At 34.4% G+C, this 19931-nt stretch overlaps 1 protein-coding gene across 1 annotated transcript in view; it reads left to right on the forward strand.

Annotated features, from left to right (window-relative positions):
• Positions 1-19931, forward strand: part of ank1a (ankyrin 1, erythrocytic a) — a 316581-nt gene that overhangs the window by 115386 nt on the left and 181264 nt on the right. The window contains exons 2-6 of the mRNA XM_056457171.1: positions 2158-2259; positions 7977-8075; positions 11433-11531; positions 11815-11913; positions 15016-15201. Coding sequence (XP_056313146.1) covers positions 2158-2259; positions 7977-8075; positions 11433-11531; positions 11815-11913; positions 15016-15201 — 585 coding nt within the window. The remainder of the gene's footprint in view (positions 1-2157; positions 2260-7976; positions 8076-11432; positions 11532-11814; positions 11914-15015; positions 15202-19931) is intronic.

Below are 19931 nucleotides of genomic sequence, written 5' to 3' on the forward strand. Positions count from 1 at the left end.
TTTATAAATAATACATCTACACAGTACACACACGTTAGGTATATACAAACTTTTATTTTGTGGTCGTGATTAATCATTAAACAGAGATATATTATTGGGTTTATCAGCTTGTGTTCATTAGATTGAATAGAACTTGGAGGTTATATTAAATAAATTGTTTTATTTTTAATAAATTTTTTAATATTTTTATATTTATTACTTTTTTATTTTATTTTTATATTCAGGTAAGCATAATAATTGTCAAATTTTTTGGTTAGATTTTTTTGAGAATATTTCTATTTCTATTTCTATTGTATTTTTTTCATTTATTATTTATTTTATTTTTTATTTATTGTATTTTATATTTTTTATTTATTTTATTTTAATACATGTATACAAATATATATATATATATATATATATATATATATATATATATATATATATATATATATATATATATAATTTTTTTTTTTTTATTATATAATTTTATTAAATTTATTTATATTTATTTTATTTTTAAGTATGTTTTATATTGTTTTAGTTATTTTTATTTTTTATTTTTTTTATTTTATTTTTAAATTTATTTTATATTGTTTCATTTATTTATATTATTTATTTATTTTATTTAATTTTATTATTTTATTAAATTTATTTTATTTTATTTTATTTTATTTTATTTTATTTTATTTTATTTTATTTTATTTTATTTTATTTTATTTTATTTTATTTTATTTTATTTTATTTTATTATTTTTTTATTTTTTTTTTTCTCACACATGGCCTGCAGTTTCTTGATGAACACTTTTCTTGAGCATCAAGGTAATTGTAAAAAGCTTTTATATTTGTGTGTTGTGTTCTGTTTTCAAGTTTTATTTAAGTCCTGGTGCAATATGTTGTTAACATGATTTCCAGTAAGTATTTTTGTTGTTGTTGTTATTTCCATGAATGTTAAACAAGCATAGGAAGATCACAACTAAATTAATAAATCAACCCTTTTCTTTATCCGTCTTTGTGTCTGACTGATTTATTTTTTGACTGAGAATGAATTCAATATCATTTCAGGTTTTCACAGGATATTATGTATGTATTAACCACTGCTCTGATCCCTTGATTTCTTTCTCTTAGTATTGAAATATGTATCAACATCACCGACCAATGATTGTTGAATGACACACAGTCTTTTGTCTACATGTTTTATATTTAAAGACCCCATGAAATTCATTAGTTTTAAAAATATAAACGTACTTAAAATAAAAGTATAGCACAAATGTCTATCTCTTAAATCAAACCGTACCCTAAAATGTAAAATAAAAAACCTTAAATATATTGTAAATATTTTATGGGATCTTTATACTTTGGTGTGTGTACAGTAAATATGTATTTGTGTCAATATTTATTGTATTTTAGTTATATTGTTTGCTCCAGTTTGTCGTCGTTGCTGTTATTGTTTCACTATATGTGTGAAAATACACACTCTTAAAATGCTGGGTTATTTCAACCAAATTCTGGGTGTATTAGGAACTAACCCAAATGTGGGGTTAATTTTTAATAGGACCAAATTTATCCCAATGTTTGGGTTAGTCCATATTTTACCCAATTTGGGTTTAACTCTTGTGTACTGTTGGGGTGTTTTCATCTACGCTGGGGTGATTTGGAGTCTTAATTTGGCCACAACTTTCTCTGTGTTTCAGCAAATGGAGTAAATTTTGGTGTCTAATTTTATTTCGATGCATATTTTGGGAAAAGGCTTTGAAATTTTTCAAAAATTCAACAATACACTCTAAAGGGCATATTGACTACCCTTTCGTTGTGTTCTGGGCTTTTTTTGCCCCATTGACTTCCATTATAATCACATTTTTTGATTGCAAGACACCATATAATCTCGCATTCTTGATTGTTGGTGATTTTCCCTGTTGGGAAGAGGGACAATGTGTCCTTTTTACTGTTGATCATTTTTTCCAACAAACAGCCCCAAAAAATGTGGTCATAATATGTCAATGGGGCAAAAACAGCCCCTAACATAACAAAAGGATAGTCAATTTGAACAGTACACAAGGGTTAAATAACCCTTGTGCAGAATGCCTACATACAGTGGTTTTCATGATGAGATCAATTTTCTAAATGCACCTAACTCTTATTTGTCGATTGTATATCTCCTCCTGCATGTGTTTCTCAGGCTGACGCTGCCACCAGTTTCCTCCGCGCAGCTCGCTCAGGTAATCTGGAAAAGGCTCTAGACCACATCAAGAATGGCATCGACATCAACACAGCCAATCAGGTGAGACTCCCCCTGAATATCAGCCAATCACGTCTCTCTCTGCTGCTTTAAAGGAGAATTGGAATAGTTTGATTGTTAACACTGCACTCATGTGAAATGTTTGATGTAATATCAATTGAAACAAGAAGAGAGGGCGGGACATAGTGTAGCTCCTCCCCTTTTAAAAACAGCCAGTAGCACAGCCAATAGTTTTTCTCACAGTTCTGCCAGTGAGAGTGTTTGAGCTCAAGCGCATTCAATATAAAGCAAACGAGAAGCGTCAGTGGGCATGTCAGATACTAGAGAGAAATTGACCGGCCAGAAGATTTGATAAGAAACTAAAGTATGAGGGGATGGGAAATAAAACATCAATCCGTTTAGGTGGAATTGACAAACTGCAAGCTTTGGATGTTTATATCAGTTTTATATCTTCTAAATGCAAATTGTGTCACTGTTTTGGAGCACATTAGCATATGGGCGTCCTTGAAGACTAACAGACTGAAACTAACATCTAAACAACGTTTTAATAACATTTTATTTTCACTGGACCTTTAAGGGACTTTTACTTTTCTTTAATGAGGCGCCGTGTTGGCCTGTAACAGAAAATGACTTGGGCTGAGAGTGACTACCTGTATTATTGTGAAGATTTTTTATGAATGATTTTAATATATGTGTGTAGGGCTGCACGATTCTGTCTAAAATGAGAATCACCATTTTTCACAGGGACTTTAACACTGCAAGCAGCGCAGACTGATTAGAGTACAGTTGAAATCAGAACTATTAGCCTCCCTTCGATTATTATTATTATTATAATTTTTTCTTATTTAAATATTTCCCAAATGATGTTTAACAGAGCAAGGAAATTTTCACAGTATGTCTGATAATATTTTTTCTTCTGGAGAAAGTCTTATTTGTTTTATTTCAGCTAGAATAAAAGCAGTTTTTCATTTTTTTAAAGCCATTTTAAGGTCAAAATTATTAGCTCCTTTAAGCTATATATTTTTTCGATAGTCAACAGAACAAACCATCGTTATACAATAACTTGCCTAATTACCCTAACCTGCCTAGTTAACCTAATTAACCTAGTTAAGCCTTTAAATGTCTTAGAAGTGTCTTGAAGAATATCTAGTCAAATATTATTTACTGTCATCATGGCAAAGATAAAATAAATCAGTTATTAGAGTTGAGTTATTAAAACTATTATGTTTAGAAATGTGTTAAAGAAATCTGCTCTCCGTTAAACAGAAATTAGGGAAAAATAAACAGGGGGGCTAATAATTCTGACTTCAGCTGAATATCTGGCTCTTTGTACACTGTAAAAAAGTCAAGACAACAAATATTTTTATGTTGCTTTACCAGATTTTAACAAGTTAATCAGGCTTCAACTAAATGTTTAAAGGTATACAATGTTAAACTTCATATTGTTAGTCAGTTTGATTGATGTAAGTTGAAATGACTAGAAAAGTTCACTTGATTCAACTAAAAAATTAAGGCAGCTACAATTGTTTTTACAGTGTAGCAGTGAATCTTATAAACAAATGCATGACTCAGATTAAGCTGTTCTACAAGTCAACGATTCACTGATTCAATAATCTGGTCAGACCAACGACTCTTCAAAGTGCTTAGAATGAATCAAATGAATCATTTTGAATCAGTTACTTCTGAACTAAATCTACACCCTAAAAAAAGGCTAGGTTGTTTCAAACCAACCCATTGGGTAAAATATGGGTCAAACCCAAAATTTGAGTTGAAAAATGTCATTTAAATTTAATTGTAAACGTTAACCCAACATGGTGGCGCAGTCGCCTCACAGCAAGAAGGTCGCTGGTTTGAGTCCCGGCTGGATCAGTTGGCATTTCTATGTGGAGTTTGCATGTTCTCCCCGTGTTGCTGTCGGTTTCCTCCGGGTGCTCCGGTTTCCCCCACAGTCCAAACACATGCGCTATAGGGGAATTGGGGAAACAAAATTGGCTGTAGTGTGAGAGAGTGAGTGTGAATTAGTGTGTATGGGTGTTTCCCCATACTGGGTTGCAGCTGGAAGGGTATCTGCTGCATAAAACATGCTAAAATAGTAGGTAGTTCATTCGGCTGTGGCGACCTCTGATAAACAAGGGTCTAAGCTGAAGGAAAATGAATGAATGAATGAACTCAACATTGGGTTTGTCCACATTTAACTGAGTCATCCATTGAAGCCCATTGTATAGTATGCTTGAATGTGTAAACAGTCCATTATTTCCAATATAATAAGTCATTAATGAGCTCAAATGACGTCTGAAACTGCATCGTGTTCACCCTGTCTTAGCAGGCAGCTTGTTAGCGACTCCATAGTGGGTTTCCATGCCTGAATCCACTTTTAATTGCATTGTCAGACTGTATTGTGTGCTGTATGTACAGCGGCTGCATTCACGTGCACTTCTTTGCCCTGTAGCCTGTTTTCCCACATTAGGAGCGGCAGCAGTAATGGAGATGATAATGTGCTGTGATTAATGGCTGCATGTGCTGATGACTTCAGCGCTTTGCTCCATTGAGTCCTCATATGCTGTAGTAAACGTGTGAACGGGTCACTGACCTCTCCAGAGACTCCACATGCTCCTTAAAAACCTCCATCCACTGCACTTTTGGCTGCACTGACCAAATATATACAGTTGAAGTCAGACTTATTAGCCCTCCTGTTTTACTGTGAAAAATTCCTTGTTCTGTTCAACATCATTTGGGAAATACTTGGGAAAATATGTAGTTTTTCATTTTGTAGGTGTACATTTAAAGCTGTAGCTTACATTAATTTTAGTTACCAGAAAACATTTCAGATTTTATTTAGGGTCAGTTTTAATTTAATTAATTGTTTTTACAGCTTCATATATTCATAAATTTTAGTGCTTCAATTATACTGGTGGAGTATTGAAATACTGAAATACATTTCAGTCTGTTTTATTTATTTATTTGTTTATTTCAGATTCAATTATTACAAATATTAAATTAAATTAAATTAAATTACAAAATATTTATTATATTATATTATATTATATTATATTATATTATATTATATTATATTATATTATATTATATTATATTATATTATATTAAATTAAATTAAATTAAATTAATTATATTATATTATATTATATTATATTATATTATATTATATTATATTATATTATATTATTTTATATTATATTATATTATATTATATTATATTATATTATATTATATTATATATTTACTTTAGATTATATATTTTTTCATGTTAACTTATGAAATATCAGAGCCTTTTTTTGTTTTGAGTTTGACATCTCCACAGTCATCGAAGCAGCATTTAGCATATGATTTTCTTCAAATGCAGCATTTTCAGCATTTCTTTATCCATCCATCCATTCATTTGTGCTTCTGATGTGTGTGTGTGTGTGTGTGTGTGTGTGTGTGTGTATTCCTCACTGATTGTGATGGGGTGAGTGGTCTCTACAGTCAGACGGGGACAATATCAGCAATGTGAGAAAGGTCCAACCTCACATGTCCTGTGAGGCTGAAGGAAGGCTGTGTGAGGTTAGACCTATCCCACACGGCCCGTATTCTTCCCAGCACAGAGACCACCGGCCTGCCATCCACCAAAATCACCATCTGTTCACCATCACATCTTCATCATCATCATCAACAGATCTTTATGCACTAAAACATCAGGGCATAAAACCTTTTTTTTTCTCCCTCAGGTCAACTTTCAACACATCAGTTGCTGCCTGTTTTATTATATGGTCATAAACATACAGGACCCTAACAGTTTCTGGTTTTTGTAACCACTTTTAAAGTCACTTCATTGGAAATACTTTTATATAAATATTTTTATTTTCTGTTTGCGCAGTTTAAAAACGTCAACAATGCACATATTGCACGTAAATGATGTAAATGTATATACAGTATATATACAGACCCTTTTTTGCCTTCAGAACTGCCTTAATCCTTCGTGGCATAGATTTAACAAAATACTGGAAATATTCCTCAGAGATTTTGCTCCATATTGACATGATAGCATCACGCAGTTACTGCAGATTTTTCAGCTGCACATCCATGATGCGAACCTCCCATTCCACCACATCCCAAAGGTGCTCTATTGGATTGAGCTCTGGTGACTGTGGAGGCCATTTGAGTACAGTGAACTCATTGTCATGTTCAAGAATCCAGTCTGAGATGATGCGCGCTTTATGACATGGCACCTTATCCTGCTGGAAGTAGCCATTAGAAGATGGGTACAGTGTGGTCATAAAGGGATGGACATGGTCAGCAACAATACTCAGGTCAGCAACAATACTCAGGTGGGCTGTGGCTAGACTCATCAGACCAGGCAACATCTCTCCAATCTTCTATTGTCCAGCTTTGGTGAGCCTGTGTGAATTGTAGCCTCAGTTTCCTGTTCTCAGCTGACAGGAGCACCCAGTGTGGTCTTCTGCTGCTGTAGCCCATCTGCCTCAAGGTTGGATGTGTTGTGTGTTCAGGGATGCTCTTCTGCAGACCTCGGTTGTAACGAGTGCTTATTTGAGTTACTGTTGCCTTTCTATCAGCTGGAACCAGTCTGGCCATTCTCCTCTGACCTCTGCCATCAACAAGGCATTTGCGCCCACAGAATTGCCGCTCACTGGATATTTCCTCTTTTTCAGACCATTCTCTGCAAACCCTAGAGATGGTTGTGCGTGAAAATCCCAGTAGATCAGCAGCTTCTAAAATACTCAGAGCAGCCCGTCTGGCACCAACAACCATGCTACGTTCAAAGTCACTTAAATCAGCTTTCTTCCCCATTCTGATGCTTGGTTTGAACTGCAGCAGATCGTCTTGATCTTGTCTACATGCCAAATGCATTGAGTTGCTTCCATCTGATTGGCTGATTGAAAATTTGCGTAAATGAGCAGTTGGACAGGTGTACCTAATAAAGTGGCCGGTGAGCGTATATAACTTCAGAATTTTTATTGTTTACTTTGTTTCCCACTTATATTAATGTGATTCTGTGTTCTTGGGTTCATGTATGTAGTGTAAGACAATGAAAGTTTATTTATACAGCACATTTCGTACAATGGTAGTTCAAAGTGTTTTACATAAACAGGAATAAAATATTGTAAAGAAATATAAAGACAACAAAGAATAAAAATGATTAAAAACAGATTAAAATGTGTTAAAACATGTTTTAAAGGAATGAAAAAGAAAAGAAAGACATAATAATGTGATCTGTGGGCTGTAGCACAGTGCTCATTCAGTAAGGGAACAGCTAAACGGATGTGTTTTCAGTCTTGATGTGAATGTGCCAAATGTTGGAGCACATCTGATCATTTCTGGAAGCTGATTCCAGCAGCAGGGGGCGCTGTAGCTGCAGGCGGATTCACCCTGCTTTGACTAGAATTTCTAATTTACTTGATCCTAATGATCTCAGATACCTGTTAGGTTTGTATTCAGTGAGCATATCTGTCATACATTGAAGTCCTAGGCCATTTAGTGATTTAGTGACAAGTAATAATACTTTAAAATCTATTCTGAATGAAACTGGAAGCCTGTATGTGTATGTATCCTCAAAAAAAAACTTATTTTTTGTTTGTTTGTTTCTGCTTCTGCTCATCATCAGCTGACGTGTTTGGGCTGTGCTTCTGCAAACATCTGCATGAGTTTCTCTTTCAGGTTGTGGACCGGAGAGCTTATATGATCTGACCTGAGGTCAAATAACCTTCAGAGTGAGTTTTGCTCTGCTGTTTATCTCTCCACAGAATGGACTCAACGGGCTGCATTTGGCCTCCAAGGAAGGCCATGTTAAAATGGTGCTGGAGCTCCTTCACCATGGTATTGTACTTGAGACGACAACAAAGGTAAGAGTTTGAGCTGCAAAATGATTCTGAACATTAAATGTGTATAAAAATGCATACTATACCTGTCATTTCAACGGGAAATTGAGATTTAAAATAGGAACTGCTCTGGTTTCTTAGCAGAATAACCACAGTACAAGTGGAGTTCATCACTTTAATTAGTGATGAAATTAAATAGTCTAGGTCAGAAATTAATAGAGGCTTGAGGCAAAAATTCCACAAACATTAATAAAAATGGCTCTAAATTCAGGATTAACTGGCCAAAAAAACTTCCACAATTGAACAACTATTAATCAGTCACTACTATAGAAAAAAATGTTGATATATGACGTTAAATTGATGAGATGCAACAGTTTAGTCCCTTTATTAATCAGGGGTCGTCACAGCGGAATGAACCGCCAACTTATCAAGCATATGTTTTACACAGCGGATGCCCTTCCAGCTGCAACCCAGCGCTGGGAAACACATTTTGACATACTGAAGTCAAAAATTATGAATGTTATTAAATTATTAAATGTTTATGGCAAAATTAAATTATGACATACTTAAGTTATAATGACTTTAAAAAGCTACAATTTTGACTTATCAACTGGAAAATAAATGACTTGCAAATTCATTGGACAGGACGCAACATTTTTATCCCATAATCCTGACTTTACACCTCATCATTTTGATTTAGCATGTCAAAATTGAGGCTTTTTTTCAACAGTAAATTATAATTAATGCTAAGTCATATTAAGATTCATCATTTAAAATCCATAATTCAGAATTACAACTTTTAAAATCGTAATTATGACTTAGGAAGGTAATAATTACTTGATCTCATGTTGTTCTTATATGACAGAAACGGGCTTCCATATAGTCACTGCAGTTACATTTGTTTGCTACTTTTTTAATGCTTAATCCCATTCTGACATAACGTAATGGTTTTGACAGCTATAGTGATGCAACTATCAAGAGGTTTGATTCCAGGGAACACATGCACTGATAAAAGTTGTATATTGAATAGCCTGTAAATCCTCTTTTTTTAAATAAAAACAGCTTGCATTTACAGTAAATGAACCTGGATTTTGATTTGTGATGATTTCATTTCAGCACACAACGCAACAATATCATGTATTTTTCTTCATTTCCAGCTAGAAAGTGCATAATTTCAAAATATAACTTTTGTTTTAACCCAATGTTGGGTCGAATTTGAACAAACTCAACCATTGTGTTAAAAAAAGTATCATTTAAATCTACCTGAAAAAATTATCTCAATGTTGGGCTTGTCCATGTTTAACACAGCTCTTGGTTAAAACTACAAAAAAAAATTAAAGCATACTTAAGTATTATAAGCACATAGAAAAAAAGTCCTAAGTATAGATAAATTGTTTCATTAACATAAATATTTGACATAAATATATTTAGGGTCCAGTTTTTTAATGTAAAGTCAAAAATATTAAACGCATCTTTTTTCCACAAGAGAATTTTTGATTTGCTTGCATGTGATAATAAGTGGGAGTAAAGTAAAAGTACCGTTTCTTGCTTAAAAATGTAGTGCAAGTAGAGTAAAAGTATCTGTTGTAAATATTACTCAAAGTATAAGTAAAAAGTAGAGCTCATTGTTAAAAGCCGATGCATTTACATGCAATTTGTGCATGTGTGTAAACGTAACATTCTGTAGTGGATTTAGTTAATGCCCAGCAGGCACGCAACGTCATAAGACGTTAATATTAGGTTAGATTTAGCTTGTGACGTCAGGTGACCAAAATTCAATGTCTAGCCAGCCTCTAATGACAACATTATTTTGATGTCCAATATTTGGTTGATTTTAGGTTGTTGGTGTGTTAGGTTGGTTGTTTAGGTGTTAGAAAGTGACCAAAATCCAACGTCGAGCCAACATTTTAAACCAACATCATATTGACGTCAAATACTGGCATTTATTCATCAGGTATGGCAACCAAAATCCAACATCTGATCGACGTCATAGTGGTAGCGTTCACACAACGTCAAGCTGTAACATCATTAGTCGTTGATATTTGGTTGATTTCAGGTTGGATGTTGGACATTGACGTCGGCCTGATGTTGAGTTCTGACGTCAAATAAATATTTGACATAAATATTTTCTGTGAGTCCAGTTTTTTAATGCAAAGTCAAAAATATTAAACACATCTTTTTTTGCAAAAGAGAATTTTTGATTTGCTTGCATGTGACAATCAGTGGTACTTAAGTAAAAGTACCGTAACTTGCTTAAAAATTTAGTTCAAGTAGAGTAAAAGTATCTGCTGTAAATATTACTCAAAGTATAAGTAAAAAGTAGAGCTTATTGTTAAAAGCTGATGCATTTACATGCAATTTGTGCATGTGTGTAAACGTAACATTCTGTAGTGGATTTAGTTATTGCCCAGCAGGCACACAACGTCATAAGACGTTAATATTAGGTTAGATTTAGGTTGTGACGTCAGGTGACCAAAATTCAATGTCTAGCCAGCGTCTAATGACAACATTATTTTGATGTCCAATATTGATGTCCAATATTTGGTTGATTTTAGGTTGTTGGTTTGTTAGGTTGGTTGTTTAGGTGTTGGAAAGTCACCAAAATCCAACGTCGAGCTAACATTTTAAACCAACATCATATTGACGTCAAATACTGGCATTTATTCGTCAGGTATGGCAACCAAAATCAAACATCTGATCAACGTCATAGTGGTAACGTTCACACAACATCAAGCTGTAACATCATTAGTCGTTGATATTTGGTTGATTTCAGGTTGGACGTCGGCCTGATGTTGAGTTCTGACGTCAAAACAGTTTTAATTTCCAAACAAATCACAACGTCCCCACAACGTTGAGGTACAACATCAATCTGACGTCATGTTGATGTCTTGTGCCTGCTGGGTGTTTAAGGCAGTTTCGATCATCATACAGTAAACATCTGTCATCTTCTCATCAGTGACATGCATCTAAACAATCTCTAGGTCAATGCGGTTAAAGATTTTGGATATCTCCTTGGACACTTTTAATGCTTCCAAACAATTTTCTTCAAATATAAATCGCCCATGTCTTGAGATACTTGTAGTTCATTATGATATGATTTACCTTCTATGTGTGATTTGATTGGACAGAAATCACAGGACTGATTTTTCTAATCCCCATAGTCAAGAATAATAAAGTAGTGACTGCAGGTTGAAGGAAAGTAGTGGAGTAAAAGTACCGATATGGCACTTAAAATGTACTCAAGGGAAAGTAATTTTTAAAACTACTTAGTAAATTACCATTCCTGAGAAAAACTACTCAATTACAGTAATTTGAGTATTTGTAATTTGTTACTTTACACCACTGGTGACAATAATATTCAATAAGGCGTTTCTCCTCCAGAAAGGGAACACTGCTCTTCATATAGCGGCGTTGGCTGGTCAGGAGCAGGTGGTCACTGAACTGGTCAACTATGGAGCAAACGTCAACGCTCAGTCTCAGGTGAGCTACTTTTTAACCTTTGCCTTTTTGTGGATTACTTAAAATGTTCACACATCTATAAACTAACATCTCACCTAACACTGCTCTAAATCACAATATATAATGTGTTTTCTCCCCCCCATTTCGATGTTCTACAGTGATTCTGAGTGTGCAGTTGTTTTTTCAGTGGTTTTTCAGTGTAAACGCCTACTGTCTGCCTGTACCGTCATCTGTGTATTTGTGTGCTTGTGTTAGTTTGGGTAGTGTTTCTGCATATATGTGTGTTTATGTGTGTCTGCAACAGAAGGGCTTCACGCCGCTCTACATGGCAGCACAAGAGAATCACCTGGAGGTTGTGAAGTTTCTGCTGGATAACGGAGCCAATCAGACCATTCCAACTGAGGTAATGACATTAATCAGAGGCTTTCATATGCAAATCGCAGGCATTGAAAGAAGATACTAAATGTCATTTGTTTATGCCTGTCAGTTGAATGCAATTAAAGGAAAATCTATTATAGGTCAAATTAATATTTCATGTTTATGTAAATTTGTGATTTCTTCTATCGTCTTTGAAATAGAGTTAAAGTACAGTAATGCTTTTATGGTGAACAAAAATATACTTTAATGTCGTTTTTAATAAAGTATATAGTTAAAAAACTACAGTGCTCAGCACATATAAGTACACCCCTCACAAATCTATCTATTAGATTCCTATTTTTAACAGGAAGATACAGTATACAATATTATATTGGTGCATCTACGTTAGATTAGTCAGTTCTGAAGCCAAATCTGGAGCTTAGCTAACAAAATAACTTACGATAACGGTCCAAAAACTAGTACAGTCAAATTTATATGTTATAGAAAAATATTAACATCCTAGGGCTTGAGTGTCCTACTTTTTTAATGCTTAATCCCATTCTGATGTAACGTAAGGGTTTTGACAGCTAAAGTGATGCAACTATCAGAGGTTTGATTCCAGGGAACACATGCACTGATAAAAGTTGTATATTGAATAGCCTGTAAATCCCTTTTTTAAATACATACGTGGACAGCACATTTTAGCTCATAAGTGGCTATTTAAAATACTTTGAATGTTTTATATTTTGTTACAGACATACAGTGTCATCCTGCAACTCTTTTGCCGCATATGAAATGTCCCAAACACTATTTTTAACTGTCCAAAATGGGAAAAAAAAAAAATAGTTTTTACTCTCTGAAAGTCAAAGCAAGTAAAAAAAATGTCTATGTTAAATATGCATTAAAAAACATTCAGGAAAAAAGTGTTTTATGTAAATTCGGACCACGAGTCCACATAAATGGACATCATTTTTCTCTAAAAGTACATCTTATCGAAAGATGATGCTTAGATTTTATTCTAATTAGGTTCTAATAAGCCCAAATAGCAAAGAGAAATAAAAAATGCATGTAAAAAAAACACCTTGGGCCTTAAGAGGTTAAAAATATTATTTAAATTTTTAAAAGAGGATTTTTAAAATTTAAAAAAGAGGAAAAATCAAGAAAAGCAAAATATATATATATATATATATATATATATTTGAAATTTTGTAGGTTGTAATTTTATATATATATATATATATATATATATATATATATATATATGTTTTGCAATATTTTGCTTGAATTCAATTTATTTATCTTTCAATTTCTAAATATGTTTGGTGACTAAAATATTATTTTAATAAATATATCTGTTTAATAAATCTGTTTTGTTTAAACTCAATAAAATACATTGCTTAATATTCAAAAATATTCATTTTCAAAATAGGGTGTACTCAATTATGCTGAACACTGTATACTGTATATAAGTACAGTATATATGTAACAATGGACTCGGGGTTCAACAGAGTTGTGTGTCCAAACGCAGTTTATTTACAGCTTAGTCAGACAGACAATGGTCAGCAGGAACAAACGGTATCATGTGAGTACTCCAAACGCGTAGTCGTGGTCACAGGCAATGGTCAGTGCAGGCGGCAAACAGGATAAACAAAGAACGAAACAAGGGTCGGGAAAACACAGCAAGGCTAGACTAGGGTACGCTTTGTAATGTTACAGACAAACAAGACTCAGCAGTGTGTGTGAAAATGAGAGGTGTCTTTATAGTCCAGGTAATCATTTATTATGAGTTTCAGCTATGTGTGAGAGTTTCCGGATTATAGTGAGCTGTAGCAGGTGTTGATTGGAGCACAGCATCAAGGTAGTTGTAGTTCATGTGGTGGCAGATGTGTTCTCCAGCGATTTGCAACTGCTAGATCACTGCTGATTATATGACAACATAGTTGCAGTTCAGTATATTTAAAATATATTAACTTTGAATAGAAATCTAATCATTTGAGAAACATTTGAGTTAAAAAAACTAAGCTTTATGAGTACTGTGAACTTACTCCATTTAAGTTGAAGTAATGAGGTATTTAATTTACTCATTACCTTCAACACTGAGATCAAAACTCTTTTCAAATGAGTAGAATTAACTTTCAGTCAATTTTGAGTTAACTACACTCATTTCATTTGATAAAGTTGACTGCTGGGTTTTACAGTGTAAGAATATTTCAGCATGCTTCTTATTAAGTATGCAAAAGTTTACATATGGGCGATGCAGTGGCGCAGTAGGTAGTGCTTGGTAGGTAGTAGGTAGGTAGTGTAGGTAGTAGCCTCACAGCAAGAAGGTCGCTGGTTCGAGCCTCAGCTGGGTCAGTTGGAGTTTCTGTGTGGAGTTTGCATGTTTCCTCCACAGTCCAGACATGTGGTACAGGTGAATTGGGTAGGCTAAATTGTCTGTAGTGTATGAGTGTGAAAGAGTGTGTGTGTGGATGTTTCCCAGAGATGGGTTGCAGCAGGAAGGGCATCCGCTGCGTAAAAACATGCTGGATAAGTTGGCGGTTCATTCCGCTGTAGCGACCCTAGATTAGGGACTAAGCCGAAAAGAAAATGAAGTTTACATATAAGTAGGTACTATTTGGTAGTTTGGTGGTTTATTTCACAAATTTGGCAACCTTTAAACGTCAGCTGGGAAAGAGTTAGAATTTCCATTTAGAAAAAAAAAGCATTGGTGTTATATTTGGGACGACACTAAACTCTACACTTCATGCTGGAGTGTATAAGTGTATAAGTCTATTTCGCAGGAGACCTCAGCTCTTGTTCACTTCCACTGATTTTTAGGCGTTAAAAACAGCTCGTTATGCAGCTTGATGTTGCAAACTGATCTTTTCTTATTATATTATTCTACTTTTTATGTATAGTCATGAACATACTTGTTTGTAGAGCAAGTAGTTTGACCGTTTTCTGCCGTTTATTATTCCTAGTAATTTCTCCTATAGGATACTAAATCAGCAGTTCTAAAACAATCGAAAAAAACAAACGCACTTCCACATTGCCGAATAAGGTCAATAGTGTATAGTGTATCATTTGGGACGCACACTTTCATCTGCTGTTTTCACCTAGGTTGTTCAATCTGAATGTGAATGTTGAATGTTTGTGTCTCCGGCAGGATGGCTTTACCCCTCTTGCTGTGGCTCTTCAGCAGGGCCATGAGAATGTGGTGGCCCTGCTCATCAACCACGGTACTAAGGGCAAGGTCCGCCTTCCCGCACTGCACATCGCTGCCCGAAACGACGACACCCGCACTGCCGCTGTGCTCTTACAGAACGACCCCAATCCTGACGTCCTGAGCAAGGTTTGTGCAAACTCATTGTTTTTATTATCAGCTGGAAATCTCAGTAAAATACACAGTAAAATACCGGCAGCTAGGTTGCCAGCTACACACTGTGTTTTTACAGGACCACTACTGTAAATTCTGTACACTGTATAAATTTTCCCTGTAAATAAACAGTAAATTACTGGCAGCTGCAGTTGTCAGTAGTGTATTGTTATTTTACTGTGCTTTACAGTAACTGCCAATTTACAGCAAGATGCTGTAAACTGAATTAAAACTTAAGTTATTGATAAGTAGATACCTGCGCAGGACAACGTGAGAATTAGCCAATAGCTCCATGCATGAACCACTAGAATTAGTCTATAGTTTCACACAGGCATAGGCAGTATTTAAAGGGCACATAGTTTACCTCTTTTTTTATGATTTAATATTAATATGGTTCTTCTGAGTGTGCCAGTTTAGGTTCAGTTTAAAACACAATTCAGATTTTTTTATTATAATGTGTTCAAAAGTGTCATGTTGGGGGCGTGTCCACAGTTTTAGGGGTGTGTTGCTTCACATGTTGACTAGTTTTGGCTTGAGCAACACAGACAGGCAGACTGAGAGAATCTGCATTCAGTCGTACATGTACAGTACGACTCGGACACAGACCAAGCAGAGAGTACAAAATCATTTGTGTCTTTGTACAGTTTTACAGCCAACTGTGTGCTAGTTTCAAGTGCCGAGCTTGTACACAGAAACTAATAACCACGCACACTGAATTAAGGCACCGGATGCGCCGCTCGAAGCCGCGACATGGCACACCAGACACTCTCTGTGGCGCGGCAGAAACATGAAGTGTCCCGAATCTACACGCCACGCATTTTTGAATTCTAAACATAGGTTTCTGCAGCGGTCCGCAGCGCCCAGCCGTCGACTTGAGTGTACCCTGATAGAAACCTATGTTTAGAATTCTAAAACGCATGCTAGTTAAGATCACAGGGAGCTTCTGGGATCGCGAGAAATACAAACGGCTGAAGTATAAGGTAGACTCAATGAGAAGTACACATGTTTGCAAACCTACCTAAAGATACAACCAATAATTCCGATTAGAGCGATACTGTGGAGAATATTGATCTTGTGTTGAGCCCAATGAGCCTTGCATCTAAAAATAGAGCTAGCGTGTTCCTTTAGTGATATCGCTTCAACTCACGCTGAAAATGGCGGACGTGAATCAACAAACTGAGGATATGATGACGCGTCTGTCAGTCAATATTGGTGGGCGGGGGGGACCGCTCTCCTACGTAAAGTTGCGGTCGGTTTGAAAACCGCTCCAATTGGTCCACCGTTTTTATGTTGATAAATTGAAAAAAAGCACTGGGTGTGTTTATATCACCCAAATATGACGGTCTATACACCATACATGCACATATGTCTGTCCAAACAGCTTGAAAAGAAGATTTTTTACCATAGGTGCCCTTTAATACATGAATTTTAAATACATATTTTAAATACAAAATCGTTTTTTGTCATTTGTATTTGATAGGGTTGATGAAAATGGCTTAATATTTTGTATCAAAATACTTTAGTGTCCTGTATTTTAATATTTTAAAAAATACTGTAAAATACTTTGTAAGAAGTCAACAGTTAAAGTCAGAATTATCAGCCCTCCTGTTTATTTTTTTCCTCCAATTTCTGTTTAAAGGAGAGCAGATTCTTTCAACACAATTCTAAACATAATAGTTTTATAACTTATCTCTTATAACTTATTTATTTTATCTTTGCCATAATGACAGTAAATAATATTTGACTAGGTATTAAAGCTTAAAGTGACATTTAATGGCTTAACTAGGTTAATTAGGTTAACTAGGCAGGTTACAGTAATTAGGCAAGTTATTGTATAACGATGGTTTGTTCTGTTGACTATCAACAAAAAAAAATAGCTTAAAGGGGCTAATAATATTGTCCCTAAAATAGTGTTTAAAAAATTTAAAACTGCTTTTATTTTAGCCGAAATAAAAGAAATCAGACTTTCTCCAGAAGGAAAAATATTATCAGACATACTGTGAAAATTTCCTTGCTCTGTTAAACAGTAATTTGGGAAATATTTAAAAAAGAAAAAAATTCAAAGGGGGTTAATAATTCTGACTTCAGCTGTACATGACATCATGAAAATTTTGATTGGTGCTTTCACAGTTATTTGCCAAGGCTTGAGATCAGACTAGAAAATTGATTAATATTGAAAAAGTTGATAAATGCTTGGAGTATCGAAATTGTGCATCACATATAAAGAAAGTGACAGACAAATAGTAGGGTAAGATTTGGGAGCAGGTCAAAATAAGGCAAACAACGTAGTCCTACAGTGGCAATACATACAAATCATTATTGGCTGTTTCAGATGCCAGTTGCTGATCTGCAGGTGCTCTTTATTGTTAATTACAAACTTTGACATAGTTCATCAGTATAAGACAAAAATATTTAATAATTCTCCAATTCTACAGAATGGTCAAAAACTACCAACCAGCAACAACAGATAGCTACATTTTTTTGAGGTGTTGTGTTCTATATTGTGTATTGAAGAGTACAATTGCAAAAAAAAAACTGGATGTATGAAAATAAATAAAACTGGAGATTCAGAAATCAGAAATCGTGATGTTTATATTGAGTCTTGAAGATTTCAGTTGCAAAAACTTTGAAACCTAATGCTTTTAAGAGATGGCGGCAATGTTCACAATCAAGAGATGTAGTACTATATTCCAACTCATTATCTGCATTAATAATTTTTGCAGTGATTAAAGAGATCATCTTCAAGACTACTTTTTGTATGAATTTTGTGCAAAATCTATACTAAAATCAAAAAGAAACAGAAGTTGCATTTTCATGAAAAGCTCCTCATGTTCAGTAGAGGTGAATGGGGTGGCAGAGAAGCTGACTTAAACTTGCTCAGAGAAAAGCTGTTGTTCTCAGACATTGTTGAGGATTGATCCAATAGTCCTATTAATGAAATGTTTACGAAGAAATTTCACGCTCCCTTGTAAAAGTATTTTGTAGTATTTTCAAAATAAAATAATCCAGTATTTTATTTTGATACATTGTTCTGCTGTATTTTGTAGATTGTTTTGATAAAATTGAGGTAAATTTAACTTCAAATTGAGTTAAAAAAAATAAATAACACATTTCAATATATTTTTTCCCATCCCTGGTTCCACACAAAAACCTCTAGAATTACTCTATAGTTCTACACATGAACGATGCGAAAATTACCTTATAGTCCTACGCATGAACCATGAGAATTAGCCTATATTTCCTCAAATAAACCATGAGAATTAACTTATAGTTCCACACAAGAACCACTAGAATTAGCCTAGAGTTCCATGCATGAACCACACAATGATTGTCTTCCAACTTTGTGCCTGTAAATTGTTTTTAATTCATTTCATTTGTTCTTTTTGTGCAGTAGATAAATAACAGAGTATTTGTTTTTAGTTAATTAATTTCATCCATTCATCCATCAAATCCACCAAGTTTCATTCACAGAAACCGACTGCCTCAAATTGACCAACTGCTGTTGGAGTTTCTGTTAGTAATGCTTTATAAAAGAATATTTAGGATAATATCTTGTTTGAGCTATTTTAAAACATTCCAATCTCCTGAAGCTCACAGCAGCTCACATGCAGGTACAGCTGGAATGTACAGACCTCCATTACGGCGACACCAAAGTAAATAAAACATCGAAACCTCTATTAATGCTCAGTAATAGCTGTATGGAAGTCAAACTGGTAAGTAAAGCTGAAGTCACTGTTTGTGTTTATTGTTGCTCTTTCCTTCAGTGATTGTGATAAGGTGTTGGAATTGACTCATTTGTGTTCATTGACTCTGTCAAGTAAACTATATTTGTGAACTAGTGAACTAGACTAGTGTACGGAATAGTGAACAAGGGCACAAACTGTGATTTAAGACATAGACTCTGACGTTTCGACTCTGAGCTCTGTTTATTTACAGTTTACTACTTTCTCAGAAACAACAAGATTACCCAGAATGGACTAGCACTAATCTGCACATCATTCAGTCACAAAATGGCGACAAACAGTCAAAAACGTAAAGCAGGCAGAAACGAAACTATACTAACCTATGTATTATTAATTTACAAGATGGCACCGAACAGTCAAAAACCAGAGTGACAGACAAGCACAGCTAAATGTGACTGTAAATTTATGGATGTGAACGTATTCACAAAAACATGACGTTTTTTTATTACTGCAAAGGCTATGGTAATATTTTATTTCTAATTGTCAGTAGAGACATCACATTGTTATGAATATCTGTAAGTCTAATTATGTGAACTTTAAATTCATCAGCAAATCTTGAAAAACCCACGTCACGATTTTCCACGAAAATATGAAGTAGCAGATATTTTGGTAACACTTTACAGTAAGATTCTGTCATTGAAAACAAACATCTGGATGTACTTTATCCTGCTTATTACTTGGCTAAACTTGCCACAAAACATAAAAATTAGACACAAAAGCTATTTAATTGCTTATTACTTTAAATAAATACAAAGCTAATAAAGGTATACACTAATTTGGGCATTATTCAGTCACAAGATGGCGCCAAACATTCACAAGATGGCGCCAAACAGTCAAAAACACAAAGCTGACAGAAACGAAAGTGGCTGAATAAACTATACTACGACTAACTTATGGATTATTCATACAAAAGACGCTGGAAAACAGTTAAGAAATAATCAAAAACCACAACATGACAGATAC

Source organism: Danio aesculapii, chromosome 5 (assembly GCF_903798145.1).
Source record: "Danio aesculapii chromosome 5, fDanAes4.1, whole genome shotgun sequence".
In the NCBI taxonomy this organism is placed as follows: Eukaryota; Metazoa; Chordata; class Actinopteri; order Cypriniformes; family Danionidae; genus Danio; species Danio aesculapii.